This window comes from Neoarius graeffei, chromosome 2, assembly GCF_027579695.1.
Source record: "Neoarius graeffei isolate fNeoGra1 chromosome 2, fNeoGra1.pri, whole genome shotgun sequence".
Lineage (NCBI taxonomy): Eukaryota > Metazoa > Chordata > Actinopteri > Siluriformes > Ariidae > Neoarius > Neoarius graeffei.
Window position 1 is genome coordinate 97,720,138 of NC_083570.1, and position 17,763 is coordinate 97,737,900.

General features: G+C 41.7%; 1 protein-coding gene across 1 annotated transcript in view; it reads right to left on the reverse strand.

Annotated features, from left to right (window-relative positions):
• Window positions 1–569: 569 nt before the first annotated feature.
• Window positions 570–17,763, reverse strand: part of slc22a21 (solute carrier family 22 member 21) — a 101,825-nt gene continuing 84,631 nt past the window's right edge. Inside the window, exons 10-11 of the mRNA XM_060915252.1 lie at window positions 4,795–4,930; window positions 570–1,125 (exon numbers count right to left, since the gene is read on the reverse strand). Of these exons, the coding sequence (XP_060771235.1) occupies window positions 1,056–1,125; window positions 4,795–4,930 (206 nt within the window). The 3' untranslated portion in view covers window positions 570–1,055. The remainder of the gene's footprint in view (window positions 1,126–4,794; window positions 4,931–17,763) is intronic.

Genomic DNA, 17,763 nt, shown 5'->3' on the forward strand with positions numbered 1-17,763 from the left:
AGTACCCTTCCTGGGGTGGACAGATGGACATCGCCACGACATAATCCCCCGTCGGGCCTTTCGGCCAGCGGGGGATAAAAATTGTGACGGAAGTTGATTTCAGAAAGCAAGCACACCTTGATGAAATTGCCAAAGTACAAGTTTGTTAATAATGAAGGGCATAACTCTGGTAAAATTTACCCAAATTAAACGAAATTTCAATCTGCGTATAACTGTCATATAACAAAGCCTTTTGCCAAGTTTGGTGAAATTCCTCCACAAAGTGTGAGAGGAGTTGATTTCAGAAGGAAAAAACACTCATGAAATTGTCAAAGTATAATTTTGTTAATCAAGGGTTGTAACTCTGGTAAAATGTGACCCAATTTAACGGAATTGCAACATATATATATATTACCGACATAACAAAGAATCCTGCCAAGTTTGGTGAAATTCCTTCAAAAATTGTGAGAGGAGTTGATTTCAGAAGGTGAGTACCCTTCCAGGGACGGACAGAAATCGCCACGACATAATCCCCCTTCGGGCTTTTCGGCCAGCGGGGGATTAAAATAAAACAGAAGTCAGACATCACAACAAGTCAGACACTGTAAATTTAATTTATCAAAATGTTTAAGTACTTTGTCAATACATTTACACAACACAACAGATCATTATCAGTGTGTCACTCTAAGTTCTTCTGATATTGGAGGTCGTATGTGGATGTAGAGCTGAAAACATGTTACATTCATTTGCGAGTAATAAGTTCATTTGAAGTGTTTAATTTGATCCGTGTCTGTTTATGTGATAAATTTTTCCACAATAAACACTTATAAAAATGTTCTAATTGTTTGCAAAATTATATATAAACAAGTTTAGAAATGTGCTAATCAGTGAACACATGACAAACAGCTGACAAATCAATCACTCTGAAATCTGACAAATAAAAATGCTGATAAAATAAAAATTGTGATCATCAAGTGATATCACCAGGTAGTGTAAACTGACACAGTATTACATGAAAGCATTTGGATAAAGGTCAAGTCTCAGAAAGTGCATGTTACTGCACTGGGATTCTCAGATCACAGCTTTGTTACCAGACCCTCGGGTGTTTTATCTGTTCTCCGATGATTTCTACACCAGCCACAGCACCTTGGTAAGAATAAACAGGTTTATATAATCACAAGCACTCACACATCACAGGTTTCAAATGAATGCACTCATTCTAATACATTTCATTTCTATAGCAACAGCTTAATCACTGGCATTGGATGGCAGATATTTCTCATCATACGAACCTAATAATAAACAGAATATTGCTGATATGTTCAAGCTTTCTGGAAGGAGTCTCCAGTGTCAGGGATAAAGCTGTTTTGTCATGGGAGAGCATAGTGTTGTAGTTGAGTCACTAAACCTCAAGTCTGAGTTCAGTCTCAAGTCTCCAGTGTTCAAGTCTGAGTCAAGTCCAAGTCATTTAAAAAAAAATTTTGAGTCGAGTCCGAGAACAAGACTCCAACCGCACCATTTGACGGTGGCCGTTTCAGCACCATTAACATGAGTTTGCTCCTGAACATGACGCATGACCAGGTGAATGTGCTTCTCTTTATCAGGGAGTGTGAAGTATTCTGTCAGAGATGGTTGGGAGACGGATGGAAGTGCAGAAGGTGTGTTTATTAATACAAGTGAAGACGGTAAACAATCCAGAACGGCAGGCAAAATCGTAAAACAGTGAAACAGGCAATAGATCGAGCGAGGCACAAACAGGCTATCGTAGACTCGGCAGAATCAAAGACGAGAAACAGGAAATCAGGGATCAGGAAACCAAACAAGGAAACAAGGCTCGGTAATGTGTCAGCAACGCAACTCAATACTTCGCAAAGTAAGTGCATTTTCACAGTTTGTATATCGGCGCGCTTATTGCACCTTAATCCTGTGCAGGTGCGAGTCGTTTACGACACGCGTGCGAGAATCTGCTTGGGGCGCGTGCTGTCCAGAGTGCGCCCGAGAGTCTATCTGATGCACGTGCCAAGGTGGGCAGGTGTCACACTCTTACATGAAATTAGTACAAAAATTAATGTAGACATAAATATCTTATGCCAAATTATCAGAGGTGGACAAAGGACCCAACTTCATTCCTTAAGTCAAAGTACAGATCCCGCTGGTCAAATGTTACTCCGATACAAGTGAAAGTTGCCCAGTCAAGTTTTTACTTAAGTTAAAGTACTGAAGTATTTGCTTTTAAAAATACTTAAGTATTAAAAGTACATTTTCTGTCAACGCATTGTTGTATTATTGCCACAACGCTTACAAAACCTAATGCCTCTGAAACAACTGACTGGATTTCCTGACTAGCTTGTAGAGCCTGTAGAATAAACGCCTGGTAGAATGTTACAAAATGATACAAAACTGAACTGAAAAAGAACCTGTCACTTTAATTTTTTTTTTTTTAATTGTAACACTCCTCCCCACCCCCACGAACCAGCAAGGTAGTGTTCTGGCCCAGCTCTGACAGTGTGTGCACACATGTATGTGTATGTTAAATCAGGAAGACAGTGGAATAGCTGTAAATGCAGCTCATCTCATCTCATTATCTCTAGCCGCTTTATCCTGTTCTACAGGGTCGCAGGCAAGCTGGAGCCTATCCCAGCTGACTACGGGTGAAAGGCGGGGTACACCCTGGACAAGTCACCAGGTCATCACAGGGCTGACACAGACACAGACACAGACAACCATTCACACTCACATTCACACCTACGGTCAATTTAGAGTCACCAGTTAACCTAACCTGCATGTCTTTGGACTGTGGGGGAAACCGGAGCACCCGGAGGAAACCCACGCGGACACGGGGAGAACATGCAAACTCCCCACAGAAAAGCCCTCGCCGGCCACGGGGCTCGAACCTGTGAGGCGACAGTGCTAACCACTACACCACAGTGCCGCCCCGTAAATGCAGCTTGTTCAGAAAATAAAACTGACAATCCAACCTGATTAAAACCCAGGTCCACACCTCGAGCTTAATAACTGCCCAACAGCAACACTGCTTTAAGCAAGACAAAAAAGTGCAAGACCATCATCTGACATCAAAACAAAATGCCAGCAATTTGTTGTGACTGACTGAGTACTGTACTGTCCATCTCACAGGTCTCACATGCACGTGTGCATGCGCGTGTGTATATATTCATGCACATATGAATCTGCCTGTGGAAGCATGGTGGTTTAATGTTAAGCTAGCTAGTCAGTGAAGCTCCACCTGACATGCTAGCAAAATCTTTTCAAACTCAAAATCATATTGGGTAGCTAACGTTACTACAAAAGAAAGATTTCTACATTTGATTTATTTGGCAAGATTGCTAAAACATTTCTGAAAGCACTTCAGATAAGTTAACATTATTCATGTTAGCGTAACTCTGTTTTTACATGCTAACTAACAGTGTCCAAGTTAACTAGCTATGTATTAACGTTAGCCGTGAACAAGGCTACAGCAACTTGGCAGGTAAATCCATAGAAAGTCATTTGACTAACCAGACTACATAGCTATTGCAACGTTATCACTAGCTCTAAAAGTACAGACAACTTCATTGCAAGCTTTCTCTGGAATAAAATGTTTATAGACCTCAATATGCTTCCGCAGGTTGGACGGCAAGTTTTTGTAGGCTGTGATGTGCTCCGTTTCAGGCAAACAAAGCAAACATTTAAAACAAAATGACTCTATTCCCTTCAGAAAACTGAAACATGGGTTCTAGCTATAGCCACGGGTGCGTACATTCCCCAGAAGAACCGCCTCCTTCCATCCTGCCATCAACTGATCATGTTAAATAACGTTGCGGAGAAATCATTGATCTTGATTTTATACAGTCTATGGACGTGACCTTACCCTAGTGATTACTGATTGGCTGTCTCAGTGTCACCTACAAAAAAAAAAATCACGTTTTATAAAAGAAGAAAAAAAACTCCACTTTCAAAGCCACTTCACAGTAACAAGGACCTTGATAGAAATGTAGTGGAGTAAAAAGTACAATATTTGTCTTTCAAATGTAGTGAAGTTAAAGTCATAAGTTGCCAAAAAAATTAATACTCAAGTAAAGTGCAGATATTCAAAAAGTGTACTTAAGTACAGTACTCAAGTAAATGTACTTCGTTACTGTCCACCTCTGCAAATTATTATGGCATGTTACCAAAAAATAAAGAAAAAATCCGAGACCTCCTCTCCAATTTACGAGTCCGAATGCAGTTAATGCACGAGTCTGAGTCCAAGTCATCAGTACTCAAGTCCAAGTTGAGTCACGAGTCCTTAAAATTAGGACACGAGTCCTGGACTTGAGCACTAAGGACAGAGGACTTTTGCGCGTACAGCCGTCTCCACCATATGATGACCCATAATTTTGTTCATCTTAATAATTCCAAAAAGAGAGATAACGAACGGCTGGTGAGGAATGAACTATTTGTAGTTGTATAGTTGCTATAAATGTAGTGATAACCAGACCTAACTTGTTTGCGGACATTCCACAGCATATACAAGGTTCCGGGTTCGAACCTCACATCCAATGGGGGCCTTTCTGTGGGATTCTTCACCCAAAAAAGGCTAATAAAAATGAAGGAACCAAATGGGGAATCGGCTATCCTGATCTTGTTAATCTGACACCTCCTGCCTATGACATTTTTGTGTGAAGTTTAAATTGGAGTTTAATTGAAGGTTTGATATGGATGTGGGTCTGCTACAAGACAGTTTGCTTTTCTTCTACAGATAATAATTACAGCTGAAGAAGTTACACCTAAGGCTGACTGTACTGAAGTACAGCAGTGTAACAAACGGAGACTTACCAGTTTAGACTCTGTACTTGTGAGAGGGTCTCAGGGAGAGGAATGCCTCGTGTCTCTGGCATCAGAATACTCAAGACCCCGGCAATTAGCGTCAGCAGTCCCATTAAAATGTAGGGCAGAACCTGATTGTAATGACCTGCAAAGGTACAAAAATAAGCCAGAACTTTTAATTTTGTTCATTTGTCAGATGCTTTTACCTTTACATAACTTAAACATGAGCCAAAACTACAACTAGGGGATCTAAATGAGCTGCCATGAATAAAAAAAAGACCTCTGAAGCAGAGTTTCCACCAGTACACACAGAAACAGAAGTTTGGAATAAATAGCAGTGCTCAGGAGAGCTACAAAATCAAAACCTACCTACCAACCTACCAGATCAACCTCATTTGGATATCATTGACCATACTTCTCCATAATTCACGGTCTGCCATTGCTATTGGCAACAGATACTTTTCAAGATTGGTGTCTCCTACCAGCTGATCAATAAAGGATTGGGCCGGTCATCCTCTACTGCGTTTTCTGAACACAGAAAACGCAGTAGAGGACGACCGGCCCAATCCTTTCTACTATTGTTGTTGAAAGTTCTGGAAGGTCTCCATAGAGCTCTTTGTTTGTAATTTTATGTTTCCAGTTCACATTTTGAACTGCTCTGAGCATCTTGGTGTATGCTCCATCGAGTTTTCTAGTAAGTGCACTAGTTAGAGTCCATGAGTTGGACCCATAAAATAAAACTGTTTCAACAGTTACCCTGAAGAACTGCACCTTGATTTTCCTGTCCAGATGAGATTTCTATACTTTGTACATTTTTTGGAGGACTGACCAGGCTTTTCCTATTCTGGCGTCTATGTCCTTTTTACTAGAGTTTATCCAAGATCCCAGATATACGAAGTCATCTATTTTCTTGATTTGACTGCCATCAAGTGCCAATAGTAATTCTTCTTGTTGGTTGTAGAACATATGTTTTTTTTTTGTTTGTTTGTTTTTTTACATTGATATGTAGACCCATTTATCTTGCTGCTGCTTCAACTTGTAGGAGAAGGGTCCAAGCCTGTTCTAAAGTGTTTGTAATTAGGGCGCTACATCATCCGCAAAATCTGTATCGCTGATAACTGACAGGGTGCAGGTACTTACTGATGTAATTGCAGAGGAGAGCGGGGAACAAACAGTAACTAAGCCAAATCATGAAACAGAAATCGTGGTCATGGACAGGCGAGGGTCAGTCAATTCACGAACAGGATAAAGTAGACTAGGCAGTTAGAATAAGCGAGGAAACGTAGCAAGAGTCAGAATAACAGTAAGCAGTCAGGAAGATAAGGCTCGGTATGAACTGGAGAACTCAGGATGATACTTTGCAATGAGTGCTTGAGTGTGAGGTGCTTAAGTAGTGTTGTGCTGATTATAGATGTACTTCAGCTGTGTTCAATACTCAGATGACTGGGGGTGCTGTAGTTCATGGACATTGTAGTCTTGAGCGGCCATGTTTGTAGTTTGTTCAGTGCTGTCATTATCAACACTCATACTGACAGAGCCCCCCTGAGGAACTCCCTCTGGGAGCTACATTCTTCCTGGGGCACCCTCTCCCCCAGGTTCCAGCTTGTCTGGGTTCAGCGTGGAATTCCTGATTTAACAGGGGATCCAAGATGTCTTTGGCTGCCACCCAGCTTCGTTCCCCAGGTCCATAGCCCTACCAGTCTACCAAGTACTCTACCTGACCTCCTCTCTGTCTGGAATTGAGTAACCTGTTGACCTGGTAGATGGGCTCACCCTCGAGGCTTCGTGACAGGTGCTCTTGGACAGGGGAGTTCTAGGCAAGCGGCCCTGGAATGGCAGGTTTTAAACAGGAGACGTGGAATGTGGGGGAGATTCAGCTGTGAGACGGAAGTTCTAACCTGTAGGAAACTTCATTTATACGTCGAAGTACCTTGAAGGGACCAATATACCATGCTTGCAGTTTGCGGCACGTGTTGGGTTCTCTGAGGTTCTTGTTCGATACCCACACTCTGTCACCTGGTGAGATCTCTGGGTTGTTACATCTATGCTTGTCAGTGTATTCTTTGTACTTGGTGTTGACAGTCTGTAAGCATTGATGGACCTCCTCCCAGATGGTTTGGCTGCATGAGAACCAGTCCTCTACTGCTTGGACTTGGACTGGAGAGTCGTCCCAGGGGAACAGCGGAGGTTGGTAGCCAAGTACACAGTGAAAGGGTGTTAGCGGAGTTGCTGAGTGCTTAAGCAAGTTTTGTGCATACTCAGCCCATGGGACGAAGCGGGACCAGTCCCCCTGGTTTCTCATGCAAAAGATCCATAAGAAGCATCCGATTTCCTGATTGGCTCATTCCACCTGGCCATTAGATTGGGGATGGTAGCCTGACATGAGACTTACAGAAACACCAAGTTGTTCCATGAAGCAAGTTCATATGCGAGAGATAAACTGAGGACCTCTGTCACTGACAATGTCCTCAGGGATCACATAATATCTGAAGACCTGTTGGAACAGAAGTTCCGCTGTCTGGAGTGCTGTGGGGATGCCTGGCAGCAGGAAGAGCTTCAGTGATGTGGAGAACCTGTCCACTAACACCATGATGGTGGTGTTGCCCTGTGATGGTAGTAGGTTAGTGATGTAGTCAATAGCTAAGTGTGACCAAGGCCTCTGAGGTACTGGGAGCGGGCAAAGCTTACCCACTGGAGGAGTTCATGGAACTTTTGCTTGTGCACACTCAGAACATGAGGTGAAGAACTGGTTGATCTCCGAGAGCATGTTCTCCCACCAGTACTTGTTCTACAGCATTTGATGGGTCCGATGGCTTCCAGGGTGTCCTGTGGCAGGAGATGTATGTGCCCAAGTGATGAGTCGCTCACGGAGATGCTTGGGTACATAAAGAAGACCCGATGGAAGACTGACTGGAAGAGTCTTGGGTTGTGTTCTCCTGATCTAAGTCCCATGTAATGGACTGAAGAAAGCACTTGGAGGGGAGAATTGAGTGGGTGGTGGGATCCTGATAGTCTGATGCAAAGGTGCAGGACAGGGCATCTGCCTTCAAGTTCTTGGAGCCTGGATGAAATGAGATGGTGAAGTTGAACAATGTGAAAAAGAGTACCCATCTGGCCTGGTGTGGATTAAGTCTTTTAGCCTTCTTAAGATACTCCAGATTCTTGTGGTCAGTGAGGATTATGAAGGGGTGAGTGGTCCCCTCTAGCCAGTGTCTCCACTCTTCAAGAACAAGCTTGATGGCTAGTAGTTCCCAGTTCCCGACATCATAGTTTCTCTCTGCAGCTGTGAGTTTCTTCGAGAAGAATGCCACAGGATGGAGTTTTTGTCTCTCACCACTACGTTGGGATAAGACCCCTCCCACTCCTGTGTCTGATGCATCAACCTCCACTGTGAAGGGCTTGGTTGGGTCAGGATGTTGTAGAACCGGAGCTGATGTGAATTTATTTTTAAGATAATTGAAGGCCTCTTCTGCAGACGGGTTCCATTGAAGCTTCTTAGGTCCCTGCTTGAACAGAGCTGTTGGGGGGGGGGGGGGGCATGATCGTGCTGAAGCCCCTGATGAAGCAACAATAGAAGTTAGCAAAGCCCCGAAATCTTTGAAGCGCCTTTATAGATGTGGGAACTGGCCAAGACGTGACTGCACTAACCTTGGAGGAGTCCATGCTGACTCCCTCAGGACTTTTTATATCTCCCAGGAAGGAAATCTATTTGCAGTGAAATTCACATTTCTCTGCCTTGACGTGAAGGTGGTTAGCTAAGAGGCATTGGAGAGCTGCTCTGACATGTTCCATGCAGGTCTCCTTGTCAGGAGAGTAGATTAGGATATCATTGATGCATGCAATAACATACCTTCCTAGCATATTCCTTAATACATCATTTATCAGACACTGGAATACACTGGGCGCTGAAGCAAGGCCATACGGCATTACCCAGTACTCAAAATGGCTGGTAGTTGTGCTGAATGCCGTCTTCCATTCATCACCCTTCTTAATTCGGATTAGATTGTAGGCACTGCGTAGGTCGAGTTTGGGAAATATCCTGGCGGAATTAAGCTGTTCTATGGCTGACAGAACAAGAGGAAGAGGATAAGGGCACTTGACTGTGACTTGATTGAGACCTCTAATCTATGCAGGGTCGGAGCCCACCACCTCGTTTCTCCACAAAGAAGAAGCCTGCTGAAGCCGGAGACTTGGATGGATGAATATAACCCTGGTTAAGGGCCTCTTGGATGTATTCCTCTGTAGCTGCTTGCTCCTTCAGAGAAAGAGGGTAGATTCGGCCCCAAGAAAGTGACATACCTGGTAGGAGGTCTATGGCACAATCATATGGTCAGTGGGGTGGTAGCCCACAAGCCTTCCCCTTGCTGAAGACTTCCTGTAGGTCTTGGTAATGTTCTGGAATTTGAACCATGGAACTTGGTTGAGGACTCCCTACCGATGTAGATGAAATGCACAAGCGTGGATGTAACAGTTTGAAAAGATGTGGGAGACCATTGAAGAATTTCCTTCTTATGCCATGAGATCAGTAGGTCATGCAGTTGCAGCCAGGGAAAGCCAAGAATGATGTCATTAAGTACAGTATTAGTGACCTACAGGGTTATGTGTTTGGAATGGAGTACCCCCACCTGGATGTGAATGGGAGTGGTTCGAGAGGTAACGAAGCGTTCCCCTATGGGTCCTCCGTCAATTGCTCGGATGCTGAGTAGACTCTGCAGAGGGATTGCAGGCAAGTCGTATTTCTCGACGATCATGCTGCTGATGAAATTCCCCCCTGCCCCAGAGTCAATACAGGCAGATATAACATACGTGGCTGACTGCAACCATAACACTGGTACCTTAAACAAATGAGCATTAAATTTTCTTTTGGGACTCACCGCTCATGTTGGGACCTCTACTGGTTTGGAGCGAGGTGGGTGAAGAGGGCACTGGTGAATTTGATGTTCCAAACTCCTACAGTAGAAGCAGAGACCTTCCTTTCGCCACCTTTCACGTTCTGAGCATTTTAAACGCGTGTTCGAAACCTCCATTGGTGTAGCTTCCTTGGATGGCTGAGCAGGCAAGGAGGTCTCCTTCAGAGAGGGTCGACTGGTCAACAAGCGGTCCAGTCCGATCACTAGGTCAATGAGAGTCTACGGTTAGCTCTTCATCTTTACATGCCAACTCACTCAGTACCTCGGGATGGAGACCTTGGCGAAGCATGGCCTTGAGCGCTGGTTCGTTCCACCCACTTGTTGCTGCCACTGTCCTGAAGTCCAAGGCATACTTGGACTTCAGCAATGCTCTGTGAGCCCTGCTTCATGTTAAGAAGGAACTCTCCTACCTCGATTCCTTCTGGTTCATGGTCGAAGGCCTGCCTGAATAACTCGAGAAACCGCTCATCGGAAGTCGTGTGAGCTCCTCCACTGATCCATACAGCGCTAGCCTACTGTAGCGCTTTACCAGTGAGAAAGGAGAGAAACTTTGCAATTTTGTGTTCATCAGAGAGATTAGGTAAAGAGGAGAAATACATAGAGCATTGAAGCAAAAAAGTTCTACAGGTGCAGACATCACCGGTGAATCTTTCAGGGACAGGGAGCAGAGCTGTGGCGCTGGGAGATTTCTCAGGACGTGGTAGCAGGGCCTGCGACATAACAGCTGCAAGCTATGCCATCCATGTGTTGAGGTCGGCAAGCATCTGTTGATGTTCTCCCAGCAAACATCCCTGAGTGTTGAGTGCGGTTTGTTTCGCCTCCTCGGCTACATCCATTTTAGGCAAAGTATCCTGTCAGGGCGCAGGCACTTACTGATGTAATTGCAGAGGAGAGCGGGGAACAAACAGTAACTAAGCCAAATCATAAAATAGGAATCGTGGTCGTGGACAGGCGAGGGTCGGTCGATTTGCGAACAGGACAACGTAAACTAGGCAGGAAGAATAAGCAAGGAAACGTAGCGAGAGTCAGAATAACAATAAGCAGTCAGGAAGAAAAGGCTTGGTATGAACTGGAGAACTCAGGACGATACTTCGCAATGAGTGCGAGGTGTTTAAGTTGCGTTGTGGTGATTACGGATATACTTCAGCTGTGTTCAATACTCAGGTGATTGGGGGCACTGTGGTTCATGGGCGTTGTAGTCTTGAGTGGTTTGTAGTTTGTTCAGCGCTGCCGTTATCAACACTCATACTTACCATAACACTGGCAGGGTGCCTCCTACTTCTTGCTACCTTCAATGTGAAGCCGAGGTCTGGTTCATTCTTTGTTGCTATTCTCATTGCATAATCAAGTGCAATAGTAAACAAATATGGAGCAAGCATGTCCCCTTGCAGTACGCCGGTGAATATGGTTAAAAAAAAAAAGTCTGTGTCACTGTCAGGTAATAGCACTTGTGCTTATGTATTGGCATATAGGATGTTGATTGCTGATATAACGGCTTTAGACAAAATCAAAAGAAACAATGATACAATATTAATATTGTAACAAATAGCATAACTGTTTGTACTCCTTAAACACAATCACAGTAACAAGTACCTAAATGAACGTTAATATTCTCTTCAACACGACCTTGATTGGTCTGAACACATTGAAGACGTTGTTTGCAAAGCCAACAAGGTTCTTGGACTGATTAAAAGGGTGTGCAAGGACATTAAGGAAAAAGACACTTGAAAGCTCCTTTAGTTAGACCATGTCTCGGGTACTGCAGGTGTCTTTGGTCACCGTATACTGTAAAGCACCGTCGTCTTATAGAAAATATACAAAGACGTGCAACAAAGTTCATCCTGAATTATCCAGCTGATGTTTCTTATCAAGAAAGACTCTTGGCATTGAACTTGCTGCCTCTTGAATATCGCAGAGACAGAAACAATGCGATTATGCTTTTCAAATTTAAAACTGGCATTATGTATCTTAACTGTAACAAACTGGCCATTTCTCACTACAACACTCAGTCATAATTCAAATAACTTGTGCATCATCAACCACAAGAAACAAAATTACTTTTGATTTTCTTTTCTTCCTAGAGCTGTAAACTTATGGAACAACCTGCCATCTTCATTCAAAAGTAGTACAACTTTAAGTTCATTTAATACGGTCTTACTGCAATTTCTGAGAAGACAAACAACGTAATTATCAGCCTCCTTAATCCTACCATTATTATTATATTTCTTTCTTAAGCACTTGATAATCTTCAGATTATCTTAAGATAATCTTATTAATATTATCTTAATAATAAAGTATTATCATTATCTTATTATTATGTTTCTGTACTTATTGTTTTATTATTGAAATTGTTATTTATAATATCTTAATATTATTATTTTTCTGTACTTTTGTATTTTGAGAATATTATATTTTTTCCCCCTTTTTAGCATAAGGGACAATTTTCAATTAGGCCCTGTTATTGTCCCCTTCCACCATGATTATAGTTTAGTATTTGGTTGTATTTAATTCTAACTTTGTTTTGTTCTTTGCATTTATTATAATTATAATAATTATTAGCTCATCCGGTGGACAGGCGATGAACTTATGCCATCATGTGTTGTCCGTCGTCGTCCAGATTTCACGAAAATCACTTCTTCTCCCTCAATTCTTCACCGATTTTTATTCTTTTTGGCAGGAAGGTAGGTCTGCCTGGGCTGCATATAGCTTCTACCCAAATTTGCATAATTGCAATTAATAATGAAGATATGGAGTAATTAATCCCTAATGACCAGCTTCCACACAAATCGCTTCTTCTCCCTCAATTCTTCACCGATTTTGATTCTTTCTGGCATGAAGGTAGGAGTACCTAGGGTGCATATAACTTCTACCCAGATTTGCTTAATTACAGTTACTAATGAAGTTATGGACTAATTAAGCCTTAATGAGCAGTTAAACAAAAAAATCGCTTCTTCTCGGTTAACTCTTCACCATTTTGGATTCTTTCTGGCAAATATTTGAGCTGGACTGGTGGAGTAGAACTGCGCAAAGTGGCTCACTTTAGATCGTTCCTTCTGGACTAGATGGGGACGGAGTGAGCTACACCGTCATTGACTGTCTTGTTTATCTTTTTGTGGCACACTGCAATAAACTAAACTAAACTCTATGCAATTCAATCTATTTCTCGAGCATTTTTATCAGTAGACATTGTCACAAAGCACTATTACAGAACACCAGATGTACGTTTAGATGCCTAATGAGCAAATCAGAGGCCACAGAGACAAGTTCTAATTTCCTGAGCTGACAAACCAAAACCAAAACCAAAAACCCAGATTGTCAAGAAGAGTCTTGGGATGAGCACAGGACTATATTTATGCTTACAGCAGTAGTTCTTGGGTGCAAATCTACAGTATCCAGGTGAGATTATCCACTGAAACAAGGGTGAGATTTGGGCAAGAGCAAACGTTTAAAGTGTCCAACTGACAAAGGCATGAAGCTTCAAACAGAAGTAGATCATCAGGATAAATCGATGAATGATGGAGGTCAGGAGGGAGACAGGAGCCACAGTGCTTCATCCAAGAGGAGCTTCCCAAATAGTCTGAGCTCCTTTTTCAACTTCTCCTATAGAAGTTCTAGATGAAAACCACTTGTTTCAGTGGGAATGGATTGATCGAGTTTGGAAAGAATATTACTGGAAGCATATTACTGGGTTACTGCTGGAGATGATCTGTTGAAACAAGTGCCATCATTATGATTTTTTTTTTTTTTTTGAGTTGTGCAAAGATACAGTCTTTTTGGACACACCTGCTCATTCATAGGTTTTTCTGTATTTTGTATTTTCTACACTGTAGGACAAAACTGAAGACATCAACACTATAGAATAACATATGTATTTTATTATATGTTCATGAATTATGTGGTAAACAAAAACAAATTGTGTTTCATATTTTAGATTCTTCGACATATCCAGTGTTTACCTTGATGACGCTTTGCACACTACTGGCATTATCTTAACCAGCTTCATGAGGTAGTCACCTGGAATGCTTTTCAATTCACAGGCGTGTCTCGTCAAAAGTTAATTAGTAGATTAATGCCTTGCTTTCTTAATGCATTTGAGATCAAACATCCATCCATTCATTATCCGTAACCGCATATCCTGTGCAGGGCAAGCTGAAGCCTATCCTAGCTGACTATGGGTGAAAGGTGGGGTACACCCTGGACAAGTCGCCAGATCATCACAGGGCTGATACAGACACAAGCAACCATTCACACTCACATTCACACCTACGGTCAATTTAGAGTCACCAGTTAACCTAACCTGCATGTCTTTGGACTGTGGGGGAAACCGGAGCACCCGGAGGAAACCCACGCGGACACGGGGAGAACATGCAAACTCTGCACAGAAAGGCCCTTGCCGGCCACGGGGCTCGAACCCGGACCTTCTTGCTGTAAGGTGACAGCGCTAACCACTACACCACCTTGCCACCCCCTGAGATCAAACAGTAAATAGTAAATAATAAAAATACAGTATAGAGGCCTACATGCAGTTTGTGTGATATTTAAGTAATTAGCACCGAATAATTTTAAGTTCATGTGTGAAACAGTAATTTATGTTCATTCAGAAGATGTAGAAATATGTACATTGTTTACAGGTGGATGTATTTACAGTTCATATTTACAATAAAATCACTTGATGTTTTGTCCTCAAAATGTGTGGATAATTTAGCTTAAAATTATACAATATCTCACTTGTATAAGGTTTGTAATATCTTGGGATTAGATAACTATGGTCATTGCTTCCTAGTTACAGCGGAACTTTATTTTTGTAGTCATGTGAGACTGTTGGATTGTTGTTGTGGAAGGGCCCTAGTCAGTCAGGCGAGGAGAGAGTGGAGCTACATAGTTTTTTGATTCTCTCTCTCTCTCTCTCTCTCTCTCTCTGAATAGCTTTCTTTATTCTATCCACATTCACTGGATATGAGCAATCATGCACTCTGATTGGCTACTCTACTACTAAGCTATCAGCTCATATACTGTGAGTAGAGAAAAACAAAATGGCGGAGCATGTTGCTGAACCAACCGAGGACGAAATAAAAACTCTACTCGAAAACAAAACCCAAAAAAATACAAAAAAAGCAACAAAATATGGAATGAAAGTATTTGATGGAAAGAACATCTCATCTCATTATCTCTAGCCGCTTTATCCTTCTACAGGGTCGCAGGCAAGCTGGAGCCTATCCCAGCTGACTACGGGCGAAAGGCGGGGTACACCCTGGACAAGTCACCAGGTCATCACAGGGCTGACACATAGACACAGACAACCATTCACACTCACATTCACACCTACGGTCAATTTAGAGTCACCAGTTAACCTAACCTGCATGTCTTTGGACTGTGGGGGAAACCGGAGCACCCGGAGGAAACCCACGCGGACACGGGGAGAACATGCAAACTCCGCACAGAAAGGCCCTCGCCGGCCTCGGGGCTCGAACCCAGGACCTTCTTGCTGTGAGGCGACAGCGCTAACCACTACGCCACCGTGCCGCCCTGGAAGGAACATATCTTTTTTTTATTTTTCAAGAATTATTATTATAGCAGCATTTTTCATAAATTGCTACTGTCATTTCACCGGTATGTTTACATTCTAAGTGGAAATTATTTTGTTAGACATTTTGTATAAAAGGTTTTATCTATCAAATTTGCAAAAAATAAAAATGCTCCGTTTCTCAAAATCCAGTGAATGTGGAGAGAATAAACAGTTTTTCCACTCAATCTTGTCGTACATGGCTTATAACCGATGAGGCAGCTCATGTACGATTCGATTTCTTGGAATAGCTTAATTATATTACATAACTTAATTTTGGAAATGAAGATTTGTTTTGTGTCGCCCTTTTTTGAGTGAAAATAAACTGGTTAACTTTTACGCATGGTCCTGTGGTATTTAATTCGCCTTTGTTTTTGGATGTGGATAAAGATGCCGGGAGTTAGCAGAGCGTCAAGCTAAGGCTCCATACAGTGGAAACCTACATACAGCAAAATAACCCTATTCCACACCACAACTGTAGTAATCCATAGTATATCAAGATCCGCTCGACTAAGTAAAGAAAATAATATCCATCATTACTTTAAGACATGAAGTGACTTAATTCACAAAATATTAAACGCTATTGAATTAGAAGGTGTGTCCAAACTTTTGACTGATCCTATATGTACACTACCGTTCAAAAGTTTGGGGTCACTTTGAAATGTCCTTATTTTTGAAAGAAAAGCACTGTTCTTTTCAATGAAGATCACTTTAAACTAATCAGAAATCCACTCTATACATTGCTAATGTGCTAAATGACTATTCTAGCTGCAAATGTCTGGTTTTTGGTGCAATATCTCCATAGGTGTATAGAGGCCCATTTCCAGCAACTATCACTCCAGTGTTCTAATGGTACAATGTGTTTGCTCATTGCCTCAGAAGGCTAATGGATGATTAGAAAACCCTTGTACAATCATGTTAGCACAGCTGAAAACAGTTGAGCTCTTTAGAGAAGCTATAAAACTGACCTTCCTTTGAGCAGATTGAGTTTCTGGAGCATCACATTTGTGGGGTCGATTAAATGCTCAAAATGGCCAGAAAAATGTCTTGACTAGATTTTCTATTCATTTTACAACTTATGGTGGGAAATAGAAGTGTGACTTTTCATGGAAAACACAAAATTGTCTGGGTGACCCCAAACTTTTGAACGGTAGTGTATACAGTAAATATATACTGTATAAGCGTGTTAAAGCATTATGTTAGTATAATATTAGCCGCAACAAAACGTAAGAACCATTTTTGTCGAGCAACTTGTATCTAGGCGTTTTGAGAACATGACAACATACGGATACATTAACGGATGGAGATGTAAACGATACGCACTTCTAATGCATTACCTCATGATCCCTGAACCTCACAGTGAATGCGCTGAATGTGAAATGTGCTTCCTTCTGTTCCAGAAAAGACATCTCAAATAACCACTAAGTGCTATGTGTCAGGTTCTCTGAAATTTTAGACTTCTGTGTATTTAAATACCAAGGAGATAGAAACCCTTCATAGTTTGGACCTACACTGGGGTTTAATTATCAACCTACTACAAGTAAAAGCTAACAAGGATGATTTTCAGTCGAGTCATGCCCAGTCATGGTTTTTAATTGGCTAAAATCTGAAACATCCCATGTCTGCGGTGATTCCTCTCTGAAAAGCTCTTTCTGTCTCGTACTAGACTTAATCTGATAATCAGAGGGTTTTATATTCAGATTATAATTCAATTACATGAAACCAGGAAGTCTTGCTTGTGCAAAAAGAAAGAAGAGAATGAAGAGAGCTTGTGCAAAAAGAAAAAAAAAACATCAAATGCGCTCGCTCTCTCTTCCTTCTCTTTTTTCTGAGGGTCTTAGGATAATGTCTAAGCTTTTTTATCTTTGCCCTCTTGCATGTTAATTAGCTAGTTATTTTCGAGTAAATATTTCTTTAGTGCAGCCATTTTTAATTGGACAGCAAATTAGCTAGATTGCCATCAGCAGCAGCTTGTGACCATAGATATCCGTGAGGCAGGATGACATTAATAAAGACATAGCCTCAAAAAAATTAAGTCAGGAGGGGATAACACTTGTATGGCTGCATATTAGGGACATTGTAGTTAATTAAAAAAAAGGAGAGGGGGTAATATTACATTACAAGTATTTAGTAGACGCTCTTATCCAAAGTGATGTACAACATACCCAGAGTATGTTGGAGGCAGTTGGGGTTAGGTGCCTTGCTCAAGCGCACTTCAGTCAGTCATTCTTGTTGTTCCAGGGAATCGAACTGGCAACCTTTTGGTCGCAAAGCTGCTTCTCTAACCATTAGGCCATATTTTAAAAAATAAATAAATAAATAAATAAATAAAAGTAAAAAATCCAAGATTAAAAAGTCAGAAATTCCAAGATTAAAGGAAATGAAAGCACATGGTCAAAATACAGTTATGAAGATAGATTATGATTTAAAAGCAAAGCAAAGCACAACTTTATTCATCACACACTTGTGAAATTTCCTCTCTGCATTTAACCCATCTGAAGCAGT